The 26,329-nt window shown below is 47.1% G+C and overlaps 1 protein-coding gene across 1 annotated transcript; it reads right to left on the bottom strand.

The window, feature by feature from the left end:
• Positions 1 to 8,554: 8,554 nt before the first annotated feature.
• On the bottom strand, positions 8,555 to 16,027 carry LOC139792833 (serine/threonine-protein kinase SBK2-like). The gene is given in 6 exon segments (XM_071736685.1): positions 8,555 to 9,483; positions 9,750 to 9,952; positions 10,694 to 10,895; positions 15,773 to 15,868; positions 15,870 to 15,932; positions 15,935 to 16,027. Coding segments are annotated over 6 exon segments (1,212 nt in total). The 5' UTR covers positions 16,013 to 16,027; the 3' UTR covers positions 8,555 to 8,913.
• Positions 16,028 to 26,329: the final 10,302 nt, after the last annotated feature.

Genomic DNA, 26,329 nt, shown 5'->3' with positions numbered 1-26,329 from the left:
GTAGCTTATTGACAAACTCTGAGGAGGGCTACAGCCTGCTGCTGGACTGAGGTGGTTAAGCACAGAAAGCCCTACTGAAACTCTTCATATGTTGGCTGAAATCACATTGTAGTGACAGCAAACAAGAAATATTGGTTCTAACCTCTGGGGGCAGTGGAATGTTGGCACACACAATAGGAAAATGATGATGACTGCAATGCAGGAAAAGCAAGAAGTCCGGGAAACTGTAAACTGAAGACAAGATGGAAGGAAATCAAGGCTTTTGTTTCAGAGAATATAGTCCCAAGCTGAAGTCCAAGGGGTGGGAGCTAATTCTTAGAAACGAAGGGGTGGAAAGGAAAATGAGAACCCAGGGTTAGGGCTTCAGATTATTCCCCTTACTCTGGGAGAGCAGTGATGTGTCCACTGGTCAAGGAGACCGAATATGGTTTCCAGCTCCTACCAACCTGCTGGGTGATCTGAATTACAGCTCAGGACTTTGTCCCGTGTTCCAATTTCTCATCAGTGAGGTCTTCACTCATTAAACCAACCTGATTCTTGAAAGTGGGCAGCGAGTCACCTTCCCCTCTTGAGGTCTCATCATTCCTTTGGCCAGTGCCACCTGGCAGCCCTCGCATGGTGCATGCCATAAACTCATCTCTGTCTTGCAGTGACGAAAGAAAAGGAAAGGACAGGGGCATTTTGTTACAGCCATGTTTCTGCCAGCCCTATCCAATTCCTTGCACATGTCCTTGTGCAGCCAGGAACCAGTGGGAGGGTAGCAGGCTCCTCAGGGACAGGCCCAAATCACTACCTATTGAACCTTCCCCTTAATCCCCAGGTTTCCATTATGGAGCAGTACAGAAGAGACCAACCAGTTAAGTAGTTCCTGGGGTAGCCCAGCAACAGTGAAATCAAACAGAGATTGGCAATGGTTACCCTCAAAGATACGCAGAGAATCACCAGATGGTCTGGTTTCCCTCTGCCCTAAATTGTGCTGGGAATAGAAATCCCTCAGCCTGCCTGCTGAAGTCCACTCCTACCCAGCTACCAGCAATACCAAACTAGCAGCTGCTTTTTGTGCAAGTGTTTTATCACTCTAGATGAGTGGTAAACAGTCCTGGTGGCATAAAGGTGCTACAGTCTCCTCTGAAGTACTATGGGCAGTGAGCCTTGAGGGAGGTGAACACAAGGATCTAAGTGCCTGCCTCTTCTTGCTACAGCTCCCCAGATCAGGGGTGCAAGGAAATGAACTGATTCAAATGAGTCAGGAGTGAGAGTGGTACCACCCTCCCAGCTGAGTGAAAGGAGACAATGAGTTGTACACAGAACATGTAGTATTCATTTTTGAGAGCCATAGTCTTCCAGGGTTTTGTATCAAGGGATACTTTTGCAGCTGGATGACCCCCGTGAAGGTGGAATACCAGATGTGTGACACAGAAACATAGCTGAAGGAGTGAGAAAGAGAGGGAGCAAAGAGCAAGAAAGAGAAAGAGGAAAAACAGTACTACACAAGGAAGATCCTTTCGTCCCTGAAGGAGGAAAGAAGTCCCTGGTAAGTTCCTTTTTTCAGAGTGAGGGATTTTAATCCATAGCAGCATGAGCACTGTGATGTCACTAAAGCCTGATAGACATGGGGCAGCTCTCACCATCCAGCTAGGCTAATTTATACCCTTGAGCATTGTACAAACACAACAGCCATGCTTCCATGATGCCCATGTGGATGTAAGCAGCAGTGCTAGGAATCACAGACTCATTAAGGTTGGACAGGATCTCTAAGATCTTCAAGTCCAACCATCATCCTGGGCTAGGACAGTCTTTTTTCTGTTTGTGGTCAGATCCATCACATAAATCTGGTGCATAGTGGAATTCCTGCAGTCAATCTGAATTGACCAGTTAAAAAGTGGGGTGGTTTACCAACTGCTTATTTTGCTTAGTTTCAGGGAGTTTGGGTATATAAGCAAATCCACAGCCATGATCCTTGGGAGAACTGATCTTTAGATGACACAGGGCTTAGCATATCATAAAAGGAAATAAATGTGTTTTGGTTTCAACCAAGAGGGCTGAGCAGTCAGAAGTTGTCCAATAGCTTCAAAGAGTGGTGCAAGTTAAAGCAGAAGATGCTCTGAAGAAGGAAAAATTAAGAGTTAGCTCTGGATTTAGCCACTTTTGCAAGATTTACTGTCCTGAAGAGGGAAATGAAATAATTTCTCAAAAAAGAGTGCTAGCTGCAAGGACTGTTAAATGTGAAAGATGCCTCTTTTTCCCTGACTGGCTTTGGTGAGAGCAGACTCAGTGGATGTCAGGCAGCACCTACACATTGCTCTCCTTGCTCTTCTTCCATCTCCTTCTCAGCCAGTGGAAGGGAAGATAAACAGGCAGAGGTTCTGCGTCTGAAGCAGACACAAAGCAGTGCTGGGGACAAGGACAGTCAGTTCAAGCAACTGTTTGCAGGCTTCTCAGCAGCCTCTCACGATGGTAACAGGACCACTTTGCCTGAAGTCAGCTCTATAAAGCTAGACATCAAATACTAGCTAAAACCCAGACTGTTTTATCACTTAATATAAAGGTGTATCACAAATTATGAGGTGTTTCTTCTAAACACCTCCTTTACTTTAAAAATCTGTTCTGTCAAGGATTGTCTTTCTCACTGTGCTGTAAGAAATCTGTCAGCAAAGCTCAGATGGAAGCTGCACTCAGAGTTAGCACACAGAAGGTGTTTATCAGGGCCCAGCATGGGAGCAGAGGACCTTTTGTTCCACCCTGAGACACAGGAGCCAACCAGAAACACCAGTCCTTGTTGGGGAGCAGCTTGTAAACAGCAAAGAAGGGTTAAATATGCAATTAGTCCATGTGACAAGTGTGACCACCTTCTGTCAGCACTCTGGGTCAGGCCAAATTCCCCTTCCTCCCTCTCTCACAAAAAGCTGGGCTAGGGCACAAGGCTTATAAACATACCCAGCTGCCTGGCAGCCAAGGAAAGAAACCAAACACACCCACAGCAACAGGCAGGCCTGGATATGGGCAAACCCAGACTATTGGCTGATGTGGCTGGCTGCCAGACCTTGGATGGGTTATAAGTAGGGATGTCTAGGACACCGCAGAATTGTTCTGTGAGTTAGTAGTGGTCAGCCCTCTTCTTGTGGTCAGCACTGACACAAAATATCCCAATGCAGAACAAGGAGAACTAAAATTATAGTATGGGTAGCAAGGTACTTTGCAATCCAAGGTACAGGATATTGAAAACAATAAGGCAGTTCCTTTGGTCTCTTTATCTAAGGCATTTCCCTCTGGTTCATGAAACTCCACTTAGGGATACCAGAGAGAGGGGGGAAAAAAAGGCTGACAGATGATGCTCTGTGAGCCATTGCGTGCTTCCCAGTCAGGAACCAGACACTTTCAATCCTGCAGCTCTTTGTCCTTTGGTGTGAACACAGGGCTTTATGACTTCTCATGGCTCCTCAGCCACAGGCACCTCTAGAAAACACAATTGGGCTGCAGTTGTAACCAATGTGCCCCCCTACATGGGTAAGAATGAAAGGTAGCAAATTCTCACCATCTTTACCCACCATCTATTGTGTCTTTCCATTCCTGGAACAGGAACAGCTGTTCAGAACAGTTATATTTTGTGGTTTTCTTCAAAGCTTTGGCCCTCTTGTCTTTGAAATGAAACTCAAACTCAAGAAGAGGCAGCATGGGAGAAGGCAGGCACAGGCACTTTGCAGCCTTGCATCTGCCCTATCATGTTTCCCGGACTGAGATATTTTCCCCACTCATTTTTGGGATCTTGCGTTCAGTCCCTCTGAGCTCTCAACACCTGACATCTGTGTTTTGAACAGGAAGGGTCACACCAGATGGTCAGCATGCAGCCTTGTTCAGGACACAAGGCTACAAGGGAACTCTTCGTAATATGGAGAATAATTCCTTTACTGAAACTTCAACCACAGTCCCAGTGATGATACCAACAGTGGAAGGGCATGGAAGTAATACCGTGTCAGACTTGACAAGGCAAAAGGAGGATTATATGATGCAAGCTTCTAGAAATGCTGACACAAGCCTAATGGAGAAATCCTGAAGGCTGGACCTCTGCCCTGCCTTTGGTCACTGGGTCAGCCAGTCCAATAGACTGACTTTCATTGGTCTTCTTGTAGGAGGAGGAGATTATATTTACCCCTATCCAACCTGGTCCCACCCTCCCTTTTATGTCCTGAGTCCATCCAGCATCACATGATCTACATGTTGAGGACATGGTTCACCTATGGTTAGCCCAGATAATTTGCTCAAGCACTGTCCTCGACAATCAACATTTTAATTCTGAGGTGACTCACCTGTGGCACTGTTTCACCATCACCATGACTTGGGGTAATCACTTTCATATTTGCCTGCATTTTCACATCTCTGGCCAGCAAACAGCTTTCACTTCTTCCTACCAACACTTCCTAACTGGAAGGAGTGTTACGATTAAAGGATCTGCCCACTTAATGAACTTGTCACTCTGCCCCTGCAAGGCAAAAATGCTGGCCCATATTCTCCTTACACCCTTCAGGATCCGGTCTGCATCCCATTTCCCAGGATGCTTCTAAATATCACTCTTCAGGAGCCATGTGGAGTGTGTGATGCAGTCAAGAGGAAGCAGAAACCACAAGGAGTTGCACAAGCAGATGCAGAAAGATAGACCTCATGTCCTACCAAAAGCCACAGGATCCATGCTCCCAGCATATGCATGTAGTGTGCTGGAAGGATCAGGGCACTAGGGTCTGGATTCACACTATCTTGGACCACAGCTGCTGCAGCCAAAACTAACAGAGTGTGGCAAGCTCTAATTACCCAATTTATCTCTTCATTCCATCCTGAAGAGGAGTAAAGTGCTGTGTCTTTCCCTCCCCTTTGGAACCACCTGATCCCTCCTTGGGCATGACACCAGATCCACCCCATTCCATGTGCCTACATTAGCTGAAATGTTGCCCTTTATGGTGCCGGGCACCTGGCCAGCCCTCCTGCAGCCAGAGGCTCTGCATGCAAAGGGCCAGCATGTTCACACACAGCTCTGTTCCATTCAGCCTCTCCCAGCAGCTGCTGAGGGGATGATGGGGACAAGCAGATCTTTTTTCAGACCCCCTGGGGATAGGATTCAACAGGTCTGTTTATTTATTGATTTAAGAAATCCAATTGCAATTATGATTAAGACTCTGAGAAAAGGAGCCCAGGGTAGGGCTTTTGCCACTGTGCTCACTGTTGAACTTTCTACCTCGTAACCCTGTCTGCACCACCATCACATGATCAAAGCAGTCACAGTGCTGATTTAGTCACTTATCTACAGATCAGACAACTTTCTGGCAGCAGAAACCACATCTGATAAAGTCTCAAGGCTCTGTGGTAAAGGAGACAGAGAACCAATCCTGGTCATTGCCACTGTCACGTCATCTTTGTCAGGGAGCACCAAATCTCTGATCCTCACTGGCATGACTGTCTTCTGCAAAAGATACCATCATTAGTCCTGATGGAATCAGACAGTTTGATCTGTTTCCCCAAAGATGCCAGTGTTCCACCAGTTCAGGTTTCCTTTAATTTGGAATAAATTCTAAAATCTTGCTAAACCTTATGTGTCAAGCCAGTTTTGTATCTTGTGCTCGGCTCTTCTGAAACCACTGTATTCCATGCTAAGCAGTTCCACAGCAGAGATGCTAGGAGCCCCACACATCTCCAGCTGCAACAGAGTATATTCTCAGAATGAAAAATGTCACAGAATCACAGCATGGTTGATGCTGGACATGACCTCTGGAGACTGAGTAGTCTCCTGATCAAAACAGAGACAACTAAGGTTGACAAAGTGCACATTGCCTCTTGTTCTATCACCCAATACCACTGAGAAGACTTGCTCCATCCTTTTAAAACCCTCCCATTTGTTGTTTATACCCATGGATGAAAAAGAGGAGAGGAGAGGAGAGGAGAGGAGAGGAGAGGAGAGGAGAGGAGAGAAGAGAAGAGAAGAGAAGAGAAGAGAAGAGAAGAGAAGAGAAGAGAAGAGAAGAGAAGAGAAGAGAAGAGAAGAGAAGAGAAGAGAAGAGAAGAGAAGAGAAGAGAAGACCAATAACAATCCTCTAGTCCAACTGCCTGACTTCAGGGCTGACCAAAAGTTAAAGCATGTTGTTAAGGGCATTGTTCAAATGCTTTTTAAACATTGACAGGCTTGGGGCATCGAACACCTCTCTAGGAAGCCTGTTCCAGTTTGACACCTTCTCAGTAAAAAAATGTTTCCTAACTTCCAATATGAACCTCCCCTGGTGCAGCTTTGAACCATTCCCACATGTTCTATCTCTGGATCCTGGGGAGAAGAGCTCAGGACAAGGGGCAATGGGTACAAGTTTGAGCATGGGAGGTTCCACATAAATGTAAGGAAAAACGTTTTCACTGTGAAGGTGACAGAGCACTGGCACAGGCTGCCCAGGGAGGTTGTGGAGTCTCCTTCTCTGGAGACATTTAAAACCCACCTGGACACATTCCTGTGTGATTTGCTGTAGGTGACCCTGCTCTGGGAGAGGGGTTGTACTCCATGATCTTTTGCGGTCCCTTCCTCTGTGATTCTGTGATTGATTCTGTGGCTCAGCACCTTCCTCCCCTTTTGCCCTCCTCAGGAAGCTGTAGAGAGCACAAAGGTTGCCCCCTCAGCTTCCTGTTCTCCAGACTAAATAAACCCAAAGTCCTTAGCTGATCCTCGTGGGACATTTTGCATTAAATAGTTGCTACCTACCTATGCTACAGATCCATTGGTCTTAGGGCTTTTCTAATTTAAATACAGGAAGTGTGTTGTTACTCTAACGTTCTCCTACTATTCATACAGTAATCCAAAAATAATTAAAGCCAGACCTCAGTGGGCCAGAGTTGAGAGGCCTTTATTATGTCTTTTGGGTAATGAAAGATTCTAAGAGATGGAAGAAGGCAGAAGAAAACTATCTTGGACAGGGTAAGCATGATGCTGCTTGATAAGATAGGTTGGGGAGCTGTAACCAAGTCACCAGTCAGTTATAAGTGATGTAGAGAGCAGGAAAAGTGCAAAAGATACAGCATGGGGGTCATGCTGCTGAGAGAGGAATGAATGAAAAGTTTTTAAGAGGTGATGGGTAGTAAAAAGGAGATGTGGGGAAGGCAAGTAATGTTAAAATTTGAGTGAGTGAGAAGAAGCTGGGAAAAGTGAGCTGAAGGTTGGAGAACTACAGAAGAGTGTGTGCAGGAAAGGATCTGACATGAAAGAAAAGCTGAGATGCTAGAAAATATGGTGCTGAAACAGTAGATTTTTGGAAGCCATCAAGAGTGGAAACTAGGGATGAGCTAGGGATGTTTCCAGTAATAGGAAAGATTAATAGCTGGAGTGATTACTAACAACATAATCTTGGAGACTGGAAAGAGGCAATAAAATAAGAATAGCTTCTAACCTCTAGCTCTCTCCTTGCCACCTGTTTCCAGGATAAAAATGTGCACCTAGCTGGACAAAAAGGGATTAGGAGAGATGTGTCACTGAGAGACACATCTGAGATAGGTTAAACTTGAGATAGGGTAAACTTGAGGTAGGTTAAACTTGAGGTAGGAAATAGGAGACAGAAGATCTTCTAGAGGAGAAACTGGGCATTTAAAAGAGCATGAAGGATATTCCCTTAGGACATGAAGGCAGCACACAGGACTAGGTTGCCTGGGCTGGTGTTAGAAATGGTTCTTTGGGACTGGAGGATTCAGGTGAATAGGAGAAGGGAAGAAGAGGTAGTGGATGCTTGTAGCGGGTATACTTCCATGAGGAGGGAGTAGTCAGTCTGAGGGAGGATGATGAGCATGAGCAAGGAAATGGTGTAAGACTGCTAGGGGTATCACTAGGGAAGTTTTTCTGGGGTTATTCATGGATGAAGTTATACAGCCAGTGGTTACAGCTCCTCTGTTAGCTTTTCACCATAATGCCCAGGATGACCACCCTCATAGTCTACTGTCTTCTCAGCTGAATGGGGATATTCATGGCAGGAAGCTCACCTTTCCACTTGCACCTAAGCCACTTGAGGAGGTAAAAGGGTGATTTGTGCTTCAGCAGGGCCATCAGTGTTTGCAAAAGGCCATTTTTCTGAGTGATGGGAACTAGAAGGGGACACCTGTGCGAAGTGACACTGGGACTCCTGCTCCTAACAAGCCCCCCCACACAAGAGCCCATCTATCACCTGGTTGTGAACACAAGGAAATAGGAAAACATGCATGGCAGTGGGCAGGTTAAAACATTTGACTCCCTGTGGCTTTCTCCCACATCCCACATCCATGGCTCCCACCACCTTCTCAATGCCATCATCAGTCCTCAGCTACCACCCACAGCCACATTCTAGGGGCTTCCCAGCACCTCCACCCCACTGGCCCGAATCCATACTTCAGGGGTCCTAGTGGAGGCTCAGGCAGCATCCAGGGGTTGCCCCTGGTTGTGTGGCATTTTGTTGGTTGCACGGTTGTGCCGAGGTGGCCATAGGCTCTGTCATGTCTCTGCTCTGCCACTGCAAACATGCCCCCCCTCACAGGCATTTTATTATGAGGGAATAAGAGCCACATATAGAAACACAAGATATATATTATGCTCTACTTAGAGACAAAGCAGCCCCTAGAAAACACCCTGGAGTCCCTGTGGGCAAGAAGGTGAGTGATTCACACGTGAACAGTCATTTCCAAGAGGAAGAACAATTTTTCAAGCCCCAAGGAAGCACAAGGAGAGGACACAGGACAGCACTGAGCAATGGAGAGAGGACCATCAGCTGGGGAAGGAGCCTGGCTCCACAGCAGCAGGGAGAATGCTGCACAAAAGTTGCCCTCTGGGTCACCATGGCCTCTCACACCCACAACACCGTGGTGCCCTGGACCCCAAAGCCCCTTGGAGGGTGAGGCCCTCTTCCCTCCCCTCGTGGGAGGCAGGCTCTAGGGCTTCACCACAGCCTCTTCACTCTGCCTGTCCTCCAGCTTCCAAGGGAAGTCCACATAGTGCAATGCCCCACTGACAGGGCTGCGTTTGGCTGGATCCAGGGCCAGCAGGCTCCGCAGCATCAGGGCAGCCTTCGCCGTCAGGCGTTTCCAGTGTCGGGGCAGGTCCTTCTCCAAGCCAGTCTCCTGCCACAGCATAAAGTCCTCAAAAAAAGGGTCATCCGGCAGGCTCTGCTCCCAGGGGAAGTAGCCAGTCAGCAGGCAGAAAAGAAGCACGCCAAAGGCCCAGGCATCCATGCTGGCGTCGATAGGCACCCCCTGGGCATCGGCGGTGTTGCTCAGCTCCGGGGCAGTGTAAGGGATTACCCCAGCCACCAGCTTGAGCTTGGTACCTTTGGGCCGCGTGAGCCCAAAGTCAGTCAGCTTGATGAGTCGGCACTCGGGATCGAAAAGCAGCACATTCTCAGGCTTCACGTCACGGTACACCAGCCCTCGGCTGTGGATGAACTCCAGCGCGCTCACCAGCTGCTTGGCACACTGCTTGGCGGCCGCCTCGGGGATCCCGTCCTGCACGGGGAGGGAGACAGTGATATGGCACCAGCAGGGTGCCTTGGCAGCCCTGACAGATGGGCTCACCTGCATGCTCTGCCCTGGGAAAAGGACCCTTGCGTTTCTGGTCTTGCAAGGCTGAAGCTGTTTTGGTGCTGTAGACCCCAGAGAGACCCACAGCCCATTGACTTCACCTTTCCCCCCTCCCTCCTTCTGACCCAGCCAGCCTACCCAAGGGCCAAACACTACAGTCCCAGACCCCATGGCTTTGCAGCACCACTCACCCGGGGCTTGATAATAGAGATGAGGTCTTTGTGCAGTGCTGCTTCATAGAGGAAGCCATAGTACTTGCTGGACTCGATGGCAATTCCAAACATGCTGATGATGGCAGGGTGGGTGGCGAGGGAGAGCGCCACGCAATACTCATACAGGAAGGTGTGCAGCTTGGTACTGGCTTTGGGTAGCAGCTTGAGGGCCATAGGAGTCCCTGGAGAAGGGGAGAGTGGGTTAGACCGCTCTGAAAGTCACCCACAGTGAGGCCAGAGAGAGCAAAAGCAGGGCCAGCCATGACTCCAGACACTCGCAGCCATAGGGAGGTCGCCAGCCTGAAGTTTGTGTGAACATATCCTGTGGACACCAGATCTGGGAGCACGAACTGCCCCTGGTGGGAGTTTTGAGCCAGTCGGTGAGTGCACAGGAGCACTGGGCAGAGCAAGGGAAATTCAGGCTATGTGGGCCCATCAGTTTGAGCTGAAACTTCTGGGGAAGAGTAGTGTCAGGGGCCTGTGGGCACACAGAGGCCTTAATGACCTTTGCCAGCCATGCCCAGGACCTCCACTCACACACTCTGTCCATGGACCTAAGGGCAACATCTAAACTTCCCTTCCTGCCCAAGCAGAGTGGTAGGAGTGCTGGTTTCCAGTGATACCACATCCATGCTGGTGCCTAGCCATGAACCCTATTGATCCTGACTTGTGGATTGACCTTGGACTTGCCTCATCACTAGAAGCTTGCCTGATGTTATGGGCCTGTCCTCTGATATCACCTGCTCCCTGACTGGGTGCAATGGGATGGTCCCTGGATGGTGAGATCCCTCTCCTGCCTGTTTCTCTGAGGCCCCCCACCATATGTGGTGCCCAGCCCTACAGAGCCACCAGCCCACCCAGCACCCTGGTGATGGAGAGGAGGCAAGGAACAAGTAGCTCATAGGGTGCAGTCAGCTCCTTACCTCTCTGCCTGTGGGTCACTAGCATCACATGTCCATACTTGCCCCTTCCCAGCTCCCGAATAACCTCATAGTGCTCGGCCACCTCAGTGCGCACCAGGCTCTGAGCCGTGATTTCCAGGAGCTCTTCCAGGACAGTGGGTGCCACTGACACAGCTGCAGCTGAGCTCTTGGCCATTGCTGAGTGCTGCAGAAACACCATAGCCTGAGTCAGCAACACCACAACATGCACAGAGAGAGGAAAGCAGACTGGACACACGACACAAAGCATGCCATAGGAGGGGATACTTCTGCCGCTTGGAGCCTGAGCACCCTCACAGTTGTGTTAGATTTGAGCTTGGGATTTTATACAGCACACCTCTGCGCGAAGCCCTTCATCATATAAAAAGTCCCTGTATTGGAGGAACCTTCTTCAGCCCTCTAAACACTTCTGTTTAGAAAAAAACCTCCAGAGAAGTGCTTGATGCTCTAATTGTGCTTCCTGGGGCCTTTCTGTGTCAACTGTGCTGAAGTTTGGCCTTCCGGCTCTCGAGCTGACTGCTTCAGACCCATTTCAGAGAAATGTTTTTTTCAGTCTTCCCAGCCAGCCACAAGGCAGCCTTTTAAGGCACCTCTAGCAGAACTCTCCCTCTGACTACCTCCCTGTGCCTGAAAGCCCCTCCTGGCACACAGAACCAGGGTCACAGTATGGTTAAGCTCAGAAGGTACCTTTAGAGATCACATAGTGCAGCCTCCTGCTCAGAGGAAGGTAAACTAAACAAAAAGTTGTTCAGTGTTTCATGATCTTTCTGGTAAAAAGTTTTGGGTTTTTTTTATGCTTAAATAGAAAGCCTGTGTTTCAGGCCTGCTGCCTCTTGCTTTAAGAACACTCTGTGTCTTTTTTACAGGTATTTATACACACTGATAAGATGATCCTCTTAAGCCTTCACATCTTGAAACTAAAGAAGTCCCAGAACTCTTAACCTCTCCTCATACGAGAGAGGCTCCAATGTCTTTTAACCTTCAAAGCCAGGATTTGTTCCAGTATGTCCACATCTTTTTGAGGAGCCCAGACCTGGACCCACTACTCCTGGTGTGGCCTCACTAACCCTAAATAGAGAGGAAAGATCCCCTCCCTCCACCTGCTGGTAGCACATTGCCTCACGCAGCTCAGGGTGCAACCCAAGAGCCTGAGGGTAGTAGCATTCTTGTATGTGTCCTAAACAGTGTTCAGTGAGACAGAGCTCAAGTGTAAAAACCCCTGCAGCTACAAACTCAGTAGCTTTTCCCATGAAATATTCTGCCTTGTGTAACACATTCTGGGGGAGGGAATAGGACCTCATGTTGCTAAAAAGGAAGATGGCATCCTGGCAATATGAATGTCAATGGAAAGAATTAAGCCTTTTCCTTTAGTTTTTACATTGGTCTATCTGTGCTTATCACAGTTCCTTCAACTTTCAACCACTTCTGCTGCTAAGTCTAGTCATAATAACCCAGTACTTTAGCAACAGAGTTTTCTAAACCTAGGAAAACTACTAAAACATCTGGGTTTGTACATAAGACTGGTACTACTTGTGGGAGAGTTCTCCTTATTTTCCCTTCCCTTCTCTCCTAGACTGCATTACTAAATCTTACCCAATTCAGAAGTACCAAGTACTTGGCCCTACTTTTCTGCACAGGCTTTGGCTGTGTGAGAGCCAACAGCAGTCGAAGTTATTACAGTCAGTAGGGAGTTTAACAATGAGCAAGTGGGGGGAGGGGGGGGAGGGAATGAATGGTAGGCTAGGGAGAGAGAAACTCACAGGGAAAGGCAGTTTGGAAACTATTTTAAAGATGTTGCTTTGATGTCCTCCTCTGTGCTGCCCAGTCAACACAGCTTGTGAAATTCCACACAGCAAGGGCATCACGAAATGCGATGAACGCAAACAGAACCACTCTGGCACCAATATTTCCAAACTGGTGTTAAAACAAATAGCTGAAATAGGCTTTTAAAGAGTCCTAGCTAGGCATATAGAGAAAAAAACCCTTAAAATGTACTGGATCTTTGAAAGACCAGGACCTCCCCTTGATATTAGATAGGCTTAAGCCACTCTAAATAGGGAGTGGAACAACAGGAGAGATGTCAGCTTGTCTTGTGCAGAACGCATTAGATTTGTATATGTGAAAAAAATATCAAAACATCTCTTTAGTGAGACAGTGTTTCTCCTATATCAAATTCATGGTCATACACAATTTCTTGTTAGCAAATTAGAATCACAGAAAATATAGAATTTTCAGGGTTGAAAGGGTACTTTAAGATCATCTAGTTCCAACCCCCCTGCCAGGGGCAGGGACACCTCCCACTAGATCAGGTTGCTCAGAGCCCCATCCAACCTGGCCTTAAAAACTTCCAGGGATGGAGTTTCCATCACCTCTCTGGGCAACCTGTTCCAATGTCTCACCACCCTCATGGTGAAGAACTTCTTCCTAACTCCCAGTCTAAATCTATGTCCCTCTAGTTTGAATCCATTCCCCCAAGTTCTATCACTACCAGACATCCTGAAAATTCCCTCACCAGCATTCTTGTAGGCCCCCTTCAGATACTGGAAGGCTACAATAAGATCTTGGAGCCTCATCCTCCACCCCCTCTGGGTGTTGCCTCCCTTATTTCTACCTGAATACTTTTGCACAGCCTTTAATAAAGCACATTTTGCTCAAATGGACTTAGTATATCAAATAATTCAGGTTGCTTGGTGGTACTGTTTTTAACGAATCAGTGCTTTCATTTCTTCTAGGGGCTGTGTAAGGACCCTTCCTGAAGGGGTTTCCTATGAACCTCTCTCTATAGCATTGGTGGGAGTCCAAGGGTGTTCTCAGCCTGGTTTGTACAGCACCTGCCAAAAGCCTCCCATTCACTGATCATTCCCTGAAAGTTATCTGCACAATTTTGTCCTGGCCCTGGTCAAAATCAGTAAGCCATTTTAATGGGCTAAAATATAAGTCCTGTGTATCAGAAATGACTGTATTTTATTGGTGCTCTCAATCTAAACAATTATTTTTGTTAAGTCCTGACTCTGCTATAATGCTTCTACCTTTGTCGATTATCTAGAAGAAGCATCCAGAAAATTTTGCAAATGACACAAACTGGGTTTGAGTAGATAACCTATTGATACAACTAGCACATGCACATACACACATGCAGAAGTGTTCCACACAACCACAGAAGTCAGGAGTTTAGGCTGGCATTGAGCAATAGAAAAAAAATTATGAAATATCATATTATCAGACACATCTAAGTTCTTCATGCTGCTTTTTAGATAAAATTGGCACTGTGCAAACCCAGATGTGGTATAGCCCCACTTCCTTTGCAGGCTTTAGTATGTAAGATGATACAGAGCTGCACTAGGAAAAGTCTGCAATATAGATACACATCTTAATGACACAGATACAAATCTAAGAGAAGAATGGTACAATGTTTACTGATTTTGCAGACTGCACATTTGCATTCATGCTGCTGAAGAGAATGCCCAATAAGCATCAGATACAGGAAACATTAGCATTTGGAAATGCTAATGTTTCTCAGGAAACATGAGAGGTAAACTAGCATTTTCCAGATGCTAAATTAAGAAAATAAGCTTCACTGAAAACAAACAAAAAAAATCAATACACCCATTCAGCTTTACATAGACTAAGACAGATTGTAAAAAAAAAAGAAGAGATCTGCTCTGAAATTATGTGCTTTTTACAGTGAACTCTAGTTTCTGCAAAGCTTTCTACATACAGATGCCCTGAGACAGTCTGAAATTTCATCTCTGAAAATCAGCTGAGTTAGGAAAGCTGTATTTCTGAAGAGCTGGCCACCTGCTAATGACTTTTGAGCTAGAACTGAGAATACCATGCCCCAGTGGATTTTGTATTTTTATTAGAAATTTATTCCTTCCATTTGCTCTCCTTTGCTTTCTTCGTCAACTTTTATCTGATTTCTTTTTTTTGTTTGTTTGTTTGTTTTTAATGTTAAAAATATCCTGATGTGAAATCCTGGTTTCACTAGGGCAAATTTCCTGAATTCCTCTTGAGGCCAGCTGATAGATGGGTCAACTGAACTAGCTATTGGATGTTTTCTGTCTTTTTAATGGTATCGGTGAGACCACAGTTCAGCAAGCCAGTGCTGGTGTCCACAGTCTGATAGAAAAAGAACCTGAGAAGAACCAACCATGGGAATGACAACAGTCTGACAAGTACAGGGGAAACTTTCAGAGAAGCAGACTTTCTAGCTTATCAGAGAGTGAAGAAATGACCCTGTCATCTGTTTGTACCTTTGTGGGTACTAGAATTCCACTGAAGAGAGATTTCCCAATTAAGTAAACGCATTCTAATAAAACCAATACGAATAGCTTAAATGAGGTGAAATGAGGTATTTTCAGACCTCATTTGTGGTGCAGATTTTGTGAAGAAGGATATTTGCCCATAAAAATATCTTCAACAAATATGGCAGAATACCCTTCTGTCTCTAGAACTGTTAAGTCAAGAAAGATACATGTTTAATACAGGCAAGTAATCAGAACAGATTGTCACAGTGTTTGTTTCTGGCCTTGTTGCCGATAAGATTTATGAGCTTCTCTCTGAAACTGGTTAGCAGGTTAGTGCTTAATGTCACTGGGGAGAACCACACGCCTGTCCCCTTAGCAGAACTGTGTACAGTTCTTCTTGGGCAGAAACACCTAGCAGCCTCCCCGAGGACAGCCCCTAAGCCTCTCTCCAGCAAGCAGTACACCACAATCTCTGAGCAGCAACCTCCTCTGACAGAAATCAGCAGTAATCTCCCAGGGACCAAGCCAGATAACTCCCTCCTCCCAATCAGCCAGCAGGTACCGTGGCACCATCCCACTGGCCACAACCAAACACAAAACAGTTTTCTGGGACAGAGCCACCTAAGAAGCCCACCATGAACCAGAGGTGTGGAATGGGTGCACTCCACCTTGTGCCTCTACGCTATGCCGGAGTCTCTAAACCAGTTTGTGAGGAGTGGGTCCCCTTTTTACGGTCCTTGCTGATCTCCTTCATCCTCCCACAGCTGGCACTTCTCTTCCCACACTCCCTCCCTGTCCGGACCAAGCTTCTCACCTTCTCCAGCAGTGCAGCACTGACGGCCGTGGGCTGCCTCTCTTCCCTTAGTGCAGCCTCCGGGCTGGGTTCAGCCTGCGCTGAGCAGCCAGGGGGGGCTGCCAGGCATTACAGGGATACGCGTGACGCTCCGCCCCTTCCCCATGCCTCTGGTCCTGGGGGCACACTGCCTCCTGCTGAAGGTGACCTCTGGGAAGGAAGAAAAGAGGGGGAGTGGGGGGGACGAGGGGAGATATCCATCTGCCTCGTTTATAGAGGGGGAGGTGTTTCGGGGATAGGAGTGGGTCTGTAGTTTCTGCTTTAGCCATACCATCATAAGCCCCAGAGAGCTTTTGGCAGACCCACCCTTTCCAGCCCTTCCTTCCAGCTTGGGTTCTCATTACAGCTGAGGGAACAAAGCAGCTTCCTGGGATGGCACAGGGTCCTTGATCCAGGGCTGTGCCAAGTAAGAGTACAGTCACGGTGGAAGGGCTCAGAATCACCATGGGCTGCCAGTGCTTGCTTTTTGGCCACCAAATGGCTGAAGACGTGCCAGCCAGTGAACACTGGAGACCAAGTACAAACCATAGTTGCTTCAAGGTCCCTTCTTGGTGCCCAGTGGGTCAGGCTCCTGACACACACCAGAACTATTACAGAGAAGGTGAAATCACTAGTGGTAACTACACTGACTTGCAGGTGTTTCACCTGTTTGTGCTACCTCCAGCTAGACTATATTCCGGCATCAGAGTCCTCTTCCTTCCACTTGATTGTGGAGAGGAAAACAACCCCTGAGAACCCCTTTGACACCAGGTAGGTCCTAGATCTGGGGTCTGAAGCACAGGGGGCTGTTCACAAGGAGATGAGTCAGCTTGTATATTGGAACCAGTGATGGGTGCAGCAGTGACAATGCCTCCCTGTTGCCAGTGTCTCTACTGATAGTTGCCACTATCTGCACCTGATTAGCCTTCGTGAGCCCTCTGAGGGCACAGTATGGTGAGGAAAACTGAGAGGACGGAGGTAAATGGCACTGTAACAGAGGACAGCAGAACACCTCCCATAAGTACTTTGGGTCTCCAGTACAGAACTGAACTGTCATGTTTGGTCTCATGAAGTATGGGAATTACACCAAGAAATTGTCACTCAGGACTTTGCCCCACATAGGAACAATAAGGCAAGAGGCACTGGACTGCCCCCACAGATGCACAGCAAGTGCATTGGCCTATGATACCTTTGATGCTTTATGAAAATACATTCTTTTCCTCCTCTGAATTATTGTTGTGTTTAGCAAAATAAATGTCCTGTCCCTTGCAATTCTGGCTCAGAATAGGCACCACGCAGAAAAATAAAGGAACATGAACATGCCCGATATCCAGATGTGGCAGCAGGTGTCTCAAAGGCATAGCAGTGAAAACTGCACGTGGAACAGCTGGGCCAGAGCAGCTGCAGTGAAGGGAACTAGTCAAGAATGACTCTCCCACACCTCCTTAGTCCTTCCTTCTCTTCTCTTATCCCCCTTTCTTGGCATACACACAACAGCCCATTTCACTCCCACCAGAGCAGCAGCAGTTCTTCAGGTACACACAGCTCTGAAGGATCTGGTTTGAATTCCTGTTAGTGAGTGCTCAGATTCAGACAATATCAGATATATGGTTGAAACAGGATCACTGCTCCATCACAGAGAAATCTACAGGACTCCAGCAACTACCTAAAGAGCCACTGAGGGGACTGACTGCTCCAACACACCACTAGCAGCACTATTTCTCAGCTGTTGTCCTTAGTGTGAACCCTTTTCTCTACAATATCCCTGGATAATGACATTGGTGGCTGCCAGAGAAGGTGAGTTGGGTGAAGATGTCTGTTCATGGCTCTTTAGTTTCTATTCCATACTACTGAAGGCACCAACAGCATCTAGGGCAATGGAAGATTTGATGCCCATTTGGACCCAAGAGAGTGCTCTTTGAAATTAAATTGTATGGATGGTAAGGACACTAATCAGTGAGGACATATGTAAGAGAAAGCTGCTGAAATAGGGCCATCGAGCCCAATGGCACTGCTCTTTTAACGTTGTAGCATATGGCAATACTCAGGTTATCTATATATATATTCAAACTGACCATAAACAGCTTTTCAGAGTAGCCATGATCCCTTCATTTCCAGCACTCAATTTCGCTCTGCCCTTTTTAGAACCAGCTTTGTGCCTCATTCTGGAGTGGGAATAGCTCTTTGACTTTCCCCAATGCTTTCCTATTTCTCATATTAATAATTCTGTGAGCTGCCAACATTTTCCTCCTCTCCAGCCTCAGTAAGCAGGCAAGGCAAGCCAATCTTCAGGGTGCTACAGGGTGACGGCTGCCTCCTGGATGGAAAGCTGGGGCCCTGAGCTCTCCTCAGCATAATCAGGGTGCTCAGAGAAGTCCACCAGCTGCACAGACCATTTGTGCTCTGAAGTCATTCAGCGCTACCCCATCACTGAGGAATCTGCTGGCTGCTTTCCTGACAGTACCATACAATGTCCCACCTCGCCTGCCAGCTAACACAACACCCTCATGCTGACCCCAGGCCCTGCTCCCCAGGAGTGCTGTTCAACCACGCTCCCCAGCTTCTGCAGAGCCCCCTGGTCAGAGGCTCACGGCCATATCTGCTTCAAAATACCCTGCCCAGTCCCACTTCAGCATCCTCTCTTCATATTGCTGTTGGGCGTGTTATGTGCAGAGTGGCTGCAAGAGGCAGCGCTGATACATTGGTATTAATAAGCACTGGTTCCAATGATTTGGAGCAATGATGGGATGGTGGCCTTCCACCCCAGCACAGGGACAGGGACTCACAATACCTGTATTTTTAACCTTTTCTGTTGTGATCTCCCCCAGCTTGTCCTCCAGAGCCTAAAACAACAGACAATATCCAGTATCCAGGATGCACATCAGCCTTCTCCCTGAAGCTCAATGACTTAATTGCAAGCAAAGGTACAGCTGAGGCCTTTGGGTGGTAGGTCATCTTGCAGCACCCACCCTAGCCTGGCGAGAGGGTGCCATCACAGCAGGCTTTGTTGGCTGGGATCTACATGGCTTGGAGGCAGGTCCTAGGGAGGGAAGGGTTGTGGTGGGGCTTCGCAGGGTGAAAGGCTGGACTCGCAAGGGAAGAGTAGGACTTGGATGGTGAGGAAGGGAGAACATGTTTTTCTGGGAAAGCTTTCTTCTGTCAAGGAAGAGAGAGGGGCCAGCTGCTCCAAAGTGACAGGGAGCCAGAAGAAAAGGGAGGTAACAGGGCAGGCAGGGCAGGGGCCATCAGGTAGGGTTTGTCCCACAGGATCCCACAGCATGGGAGCAGGGCAGGGCCAAGGATGGGAGCTGAATTCAGCAGAGTCCAGACCATCAGCAAGTAACAAAGCAGATTGAAAGCCATCTTGGGTTAGTGAGGGGGTGTTTTGGAAGCAGGAGAAGGAGGACAGGGGGACAAGGGTGGCTCCTGTGAGAAGCTGCTGGAAGCTTCACTGGCTCTAATTCTGGCCCTGCCTCTGCTCAAGGCTGAGCAGATATGGGAAGCTGGGTACATCTCTGCAAATAACATATTCAAGAAAGGAAAACATCACTGAAAAAAAAAAAAAAAAAAAAAAAAAAAAGACCTGCAGAGGAGAGGAGGAGGTGGTGAGAGCAATGCCAGAGCAGATATACCAAGGTCAGTGAGGAAGGAGGGGGAGGAGGTGCGCAAGCAGAGATTTCCGCCACAATCCGTGATGTAGATGGCCCCCCTGCAGCCCATGGAAGAGCATAGTGGAGCAGTCCCTGGAGGACCATAGTGGGTCAGATGTGTTTCTGCAGCCACGTAGGACCCCGTGTGAGAGGAGGTGACCACTCCCGCAGCAGCCGTGACTCTGTGTGCAGCCCAGGCTGGAGCAGTCTGTGCCTGAGGGACTGCACCTGTGGGAGGGACTCGTGTCCCAGGGGTTCCTGAAGGACTCTCCCGGGAGAGGGGCTCCGCATTGGAGCAGGGGAAGGCTGTGAGGAGTCCTCCCCCTGAGGAGGAAGAAGCGGCAGAAACACCGTGTGGGGAACTGACCCTAAACCCCCCCTGCCCCTCCCTGTGCCCTGAGGGGGAGGCAGCAGGGAAGGGATCCCAGCCCGGGAAGAAGGGAGGGGTGGGGGGAAGGTAATAAGATGTGGTCGTGTTTTCTCTTTCTCCTGATAAATTATATTTTTTTTCAGCTGAGTCTGTCTGGTTTTGCCCTTGAATGAAACTGGGTAGTGAAAACCTCCCTGTTGTCTCAATTTAAGAGCTTTTAGGTGAATTTTCTCCTCCCTCTCCCGCAGGGGGGAGTGAAGGGTGAGTCAGCAGAGGCCTGGTAGGTACCAGCTGGGCCTAAACTGCACCAGAGCCCCTTCTGAGAAGTGGATCTGTAGGCCAGAGTCACTTCCAGTGGTGGTAGCCACTGTCAGACACAGTCTGGTGATTGCAGCACAGGTGTGAGGCCAAGCCAAGAAGTCATTTCTTAGTGTAAGAGTCCAGAGAGTTACTATGACCAGGAAGAGCCACGAAGGAGGTGGAGACAGACCATGGCACAGCTCAGCCAGGGACTGAAGACCCAGAGCTCAGCTGAAATGGGACTCCTGGTCTCATGGCTGCAGATGGAAGCCCAGATGAGGCTGGTCTGTGCCATCACTTGCCCTTGCTGCAAGGCAAAATTATGGTTCCTGCCCGCTACTCATTTTTTCAGCAGCTTCATATATGCCTCTAGCAATGGGCTGGAAGGCAAAGGACGACCCCACTTTCCAAGGAAAGCTGATCCCTCCTCTGCTCATCGCCTCATTTCTACAGCCTTATCTGCATGGGGTAGTCAGCCAGTGCCCTGCAAAGCATGTTCCACCATCCATCTCCCAGGGACAGCTGCTGCTGGGACATTGCCCCCAGTGTAGGTGTCTCACTGCACATGGGCTTCACCTGGGTCCATCCGCAAAACTGGGAGGGAAACACCCCCCCATTGGGGTGTCAGAAGAAGCACTTGTTTTCTTATAGGTCTGGATGGCCAGGGCTCTGGAAGAGCTTGTGGGTGCACGTTAGGGGCATGTGTTAGTTGGGTTCTGGTGCTGGCTTGGACATTGCATCATAACGTTGTAAGGAGGCCCCTCTTGAGGCCAGTTCATGGTTCCCAGCATCCACCCCAGGATTGCTTCAGCCAAGGTGTTTCCTGGAAAAAACATTTTGTCCGGTTTTCTCTGAAAGATATCCAGTGATATGGGCTCTGTGCTGCCTGCAACACAGCCACCTTGTATGACAAAAGGTGACAGAGAAGAGAAGCTGTAATAGCAATAGTAAACAGGCATAATAAAACCTTGAGGGGAATAAAAGAGATGAAAATAAATCACTGTTCACTGTCTCTTTAAAAGACAAGATCTAAGAACTAGAGGCAGGTCCAAAACAAACACAAAGCTTCCTTAGGCAGCAGGCCTTCAGCGGTGGATGCCTTGCCTGAGGAGAGCTTGGGTAATAAACAATTATGTGGTTTCATGGAATAACTGGATGGAGATGCTGCAGAGGAAAAGCACAATTAAATAGAAAGAGTCAACATCTGTCTAAGACTGCTAGAGGCTAGGAGACTATTTGGGGGATTTACTACATACTTCCTTGCTCTTGTATCTTCCACAAGGAATTTGCCACTGGATGGTCTTACATCTGGGACAGAGCATTAGACAGTGTTTTATTCTAATCTTGTTCAGCTGTTCTCATTCATTCAAGTAGTGAATTACTGTGATGGCATGACCATGCTGCAGCACCCCATGGGCAAAGCCAGCAAAGCAATGAGCTCCATGGCCCTACAACCATTTCTCCCAAAACAATCCCATAGCTGCTGTTTGAATAGCTGTCAAGTGACTGTCCTGGGATAGGTTGCTACCTTTGCAGCCTCTCCCTGTAGTGACATGAGGCAACCAGGTGCCACTAATTGCCAGGTAGTGGGCTTGACCTCGTATGAAGCCCACCTGTGCCTAATTAGGGCAGGCCCCTACTGTGCATGAGCAGGATTAGGGGGCCAATAAAAGGCTCACACCTCGTGTAGCCAGAGAGTGGTTAGCTACCTTCAGAGCAGTAGCACTGATCCAGGCTAGTCAGACCTCCACTTGTGAGATTCTACTGGGACACCTGGTTGGATCTTGGAGCACTGCATCCATAGAAGAGGTTTGTCTTGCTAGACTCCCTGACAGGGTGACAGGGTGCAGAGGGGCTGAGGAGGTAAGATGGGAGTGATTTTGCCTTGTGGGTGGAACAGAGGCCTGACAAGATGCAGGGTTGCTGGAGAAGGAGTGGCTGCAGCAGCAGCATGCTGTGTTATGGGTTTTTGCTACCCAAGGGCAACCTGTGAATGCATTGTCCGTGGGATGGTATCAGAGGAGTGGGCACTGAGCCAGCCTTTTAGAAAACAATTCTTTGGTAACTGAGGAAAGCACTCAACTTCACATTGAAGAATTTAGCGAAAGACATATCTGTATTTGCTCTGTCTACCACCTTCAAGATTTTATAAACTTCACTCAAATTTTCATTTAGTCTTCCTCTTTCTCAACTGAAGATCTGCAGCCTTTTCCATAGTTCCTCATAAAGAAATCATTTCACCCCTTGATTGCTGTAGCTGCCTTTCCCTATGCCTTTTCAAACTCCATTATGTCTGTCTTTCTTGAGACCAGAACATCACCCATTGCTCAAGATCAAGATGCCTAGAGGTTTTGCTGCATAACCTCGTTGCATGGGGTAATAAATGACAACTCCAGGATCTCCTTCCTGATGTTTAACTGCAGAAATTAGGTCTGAGATCAGCATCGTGTAGGAATGTGCTGGATTATTTTCCCAAAATGTATTATCTTACGTGTATCTATGTTGAAGATCATATGACACTTTTATTCCCAACCACTTAGTTTTGTGGGATCATTCAAGTTCCTTGCCATCAGAATAGTATTTGATGACATGGGGAAAGTCAGTGTCACCCTCAACACAATCAACACAAAATAGTAAGAACTTAAATTGACAGTCAATTTTTTTAGGAGTTTACTTCCTGGACGATTCTAATGACAGTTTTTGAAAAAAAAATGGGGGTATGGGAGGTTTCTCCACAGACTTTTAAAAACAGTAATTTCCAGAGGAATGCAGTGTACTCAGAATGATTGTGTATCGTTGTCCAGCCATCTAGTTTCCTCAGCTAAGTGATACTGCTGCTCTTCACCATTGTGCATATTTAGTTCAGTACTAGGTCTCTTCTGTTGAAAAACCTAGCAGCACAGCTAAGCTGGCAGGGGTCATAGGCTTGCACAACAGGAGGCTGGTCTTCCCATCTGTATAAATTCTCTGAAGTAAACTAACAGCATCATTCTTTTTCTCATGTGAAATTCAAAGTGCTTTTCCCCAGAGCCACTGACCCAGCTTTGTGAATGGGGACAGGTGTCAGTGATAAAACCAGGATATTAAGTAGTTATTTTCCTGCATTAAGAAAGACACAGGTCAAAAACACTTCCATATTGGCCATATAAATTCTTTTAAAACTGTCCATCTCTTGGGGTCCCTGCACTATACTACACTATTCCTTCAGAGGGGGAAATGGCTGGGATATTTGTGATGATCTGGGTGGAGCATGAATTAGGTGCCTCTGTGTAACGTTGCCCAGTGGCTTTCAGCCACAGATTGAAAAGCTGAAAGCTCTCCAGCTAATGCATTATTTTCTTTCAGTGATCTCATGTTTTAAGCATGATTTCCTTCATCTCAGATTCTCCCATGGCATCAGTAAATTCCACATTCAAAGAAGATTTTAATTCCTTGGTGAGTGACAAGCTGGAATGGTGATTTGAGTCCTAATCCTTCTCTTGAGTGGTGAATGGTGCATCTCATCATTAGTGCATCAGGCAGATGCTATCGAAGGTATCATGGGAATAGCAAATAGCAGCATCTGAGCCAGCTGGAAAATTCCAAGGCTCAGGCTGGTCTCCAGTCCCTCAGTCTGCAAGGATTTTTGGTGAACCCTCTTTGTCTTCCTGCTACTGGTATAGCATGGTGGACTCTACATTAACTTGCCCTGTGGACCCAGAGGTTTTGTTTCCTCTGTAGAGGGTAAAAGACAGAAGTGAGCCTGCCCCTTTAATTTTGTCGCAAGCTATCTGTGTCTCTCAGAACAACAACAACAACAAAAAAAATCTGAGCAAAGTTCAAGTCAAACCATCTAGGTGAACAAAACAGGGAAAGCCTGGGACAATGGTAAACATTCACTCTGTTCAAACAATCTGAAGGGATCACCTAACCTTACACTTCTAATCTGCCCTGAACTGCTAGATGCTGCAGGCAGCTGCTCACAGTGACAGTTCCACCGATGGGGAGGGTGACAGCAGCTCACTGCTCTCTGAAGCAGCATCACAGAGCCCTACAAACTACAGTGTGTGCAAGTATGTACAACAAAGTGGAACACCCTCTCACCCCCCTTTCCAATTCCAAACACCAGTGCCTGAAAATTACCTTCTGTTTTTTCCTCAAAGGAGTCAGAGGAAGCAATAACATTTCATGTCACATTGTTGTTTGAGTGAAGGACATGTTTTTTTTTTACTTGTGGTTAGCTACCCATCTGAGGTATATTGGCAACTTCCTTAATTTTCTAAGGATTCTGGAAAAAAAAAAGAAAGAACCTTAAAGAAATCTTCACAAATCTGTAAACTCAGCACCTGAGTGCTGAAGAACAGTTTAATAGTACAATTGGAATAGTTTTCAGTCCCCTTAACAAATAACATTATCATAGTTTTGCTGAAGTCCATGGAAAACTACCAACCCACTTGCAAAATTTCCTCACCAGCTCTTAATATGGGAGTGGGAGGAAGGGAAGGAAATGTTTTGCCACAGGTGCCACCATCTGCTCTGTGGTCTGAAAGGAAAACTTTGTTTTGGAACTTTACTAGCCCGTTCCACCCTCCACTTTCTGAAATTAAGCGTTCTATTATTTTCTGGAGTTTTTATATACTCCAATGCCACAGATGAGAAACAGGCAAATGAGTAAAATGTGCTGAGGAAGGTTCCTGGAGGAATAAAGAGGAGTCAGACACCAGATTCCCATCACTTTTCCCCTGGGAGCTCTGCAGCAAAGTACTCTTTCTGGGTCTACCTTTATTTTTTATTATCTTAAACAAAATGAAGCTAGGTTGTTTTGTGTGCCTGTGACAAATCTGATTCCCTGAAAAATGGCGCCCTCAGTGCACCTTTCTAGGGGCTAAGCTACCACCCACTGTCTGTGGTAAAAAGCATTGAAATGTCATTAGCTACAGGAACAAAGTCTGGTTTCACTAAAACCTAGTCTAGGTAGGCAAGTACAGAGCTAGATAACAAGCTGAGTATGCCTGTGGACATGGCCACAGTGAGTTACAACAAGCCCCTCAGATGAGCTGGAGCTGAATCTATAGGTGTAGTCACTTCTACCATGTTTTCCATCAGTTCCCCAAGCTGATGTCTATCACTTACAACTTCTGGTCATTCTTCTGGCCCTGAAGCTTCAGTAATCCTGAGTAGCAATCATTTAACTGCTAGAGCATCTTTCAAAGAACAAAAATTCATAAAACCCCTACAAGACCTAGCAGAGCCAAAGGTGGCAGCTGAATAATTCCAGTGCAGCTGAGGAAGAACTGCTCAGATGCTTCCAAAATACTTGTGGTAGAGAGCAGAAATCCAGACCTGGAGTTCAGCTTCCAAGAAAGGGTCCAGTGGTATATATTAAAAATGTGGTTTAGAATGCCCTTTGATATAAGGGACCTCAATCTTATAAAGAGGAGATTATCAACAGAGGACAGAATATTCACTCTTGTTCTTCAGGACTCTGATCTCCACCATGGCCTTTGTCCCATTTATCTCCAGTTCCTGAGGTTTTCCTCTGGGATACTTATTCCACTTAAATCCAAACATCTTTCTTCACTCAACCATCAAGGATTCCTTGGATGCAGCCCATGAGCCTTCCTCAGTGTAACACTTTCTTGGTGACCAAAATCCCACTCCATTTACAAAAAGTGAGATTAGGGCTCTTTTAGGTTCTCCCAAATGTACCACAGGATTGTCCCTGATAGGATCTCAGCTCAACATACCCTCAGGGTTACACTCATTCCATCCCTCAGGCCTCCTGATCTCCTGCATCTCAGTTGTGTCTGACATGTCCTTAATCCAATTCCCTCCTGTATCCTCTGACAACCCCTGCACAAGTGGTTCAGGCTTTCTGTGTGCTGACCGGCCTGCCAGCAGCCTAAATAACACAAAGAACCAACAAATCCACACCACCCTATTTTGCTCAGTGCAACAGTGTGTCTCCTCTGTGCCATTCAGATTTTCTAGAAATGTAGAAGAAGCAATTAGCACTGAGGAATTAACTTTTTTTTTTGTTTTATTATGTTTTAATTTATCAAAGGAATGGACAAAACATCAGAATGCCCAGGGGAACAAAAGCACCTGCAAGAAGTCCCCTGATCATCCCTACACTCATCTGTTATGTCTACCCTGGTGTTTTTCCAGCAGCTCATTTACCTTATATCAAGGCTGCTAAGTGTGGTTAAATGGAACATTACAAACTTATGTCTGACCTAT

Source organism: Heliangelus exortis, chromosome 2 (assembly GCF_036169615.1).
Source record: "Heliangelus exortis chromosome 2, bHelExo1.hap1, whole genome shotgun sequence".
Classification (NCBI taxonomy): domain Eukaryota; kingdom Metazoa; phylum Chordata; class Aves; order Apodiformes; family Trochilidae; genus Heliangelus; species Heliangelus exortis.
The sequence above is the reverse complement of the archived record's forward strand: the minus strand, read 5'-3'. Positions and strand labels throughout refer to the sequence as shown.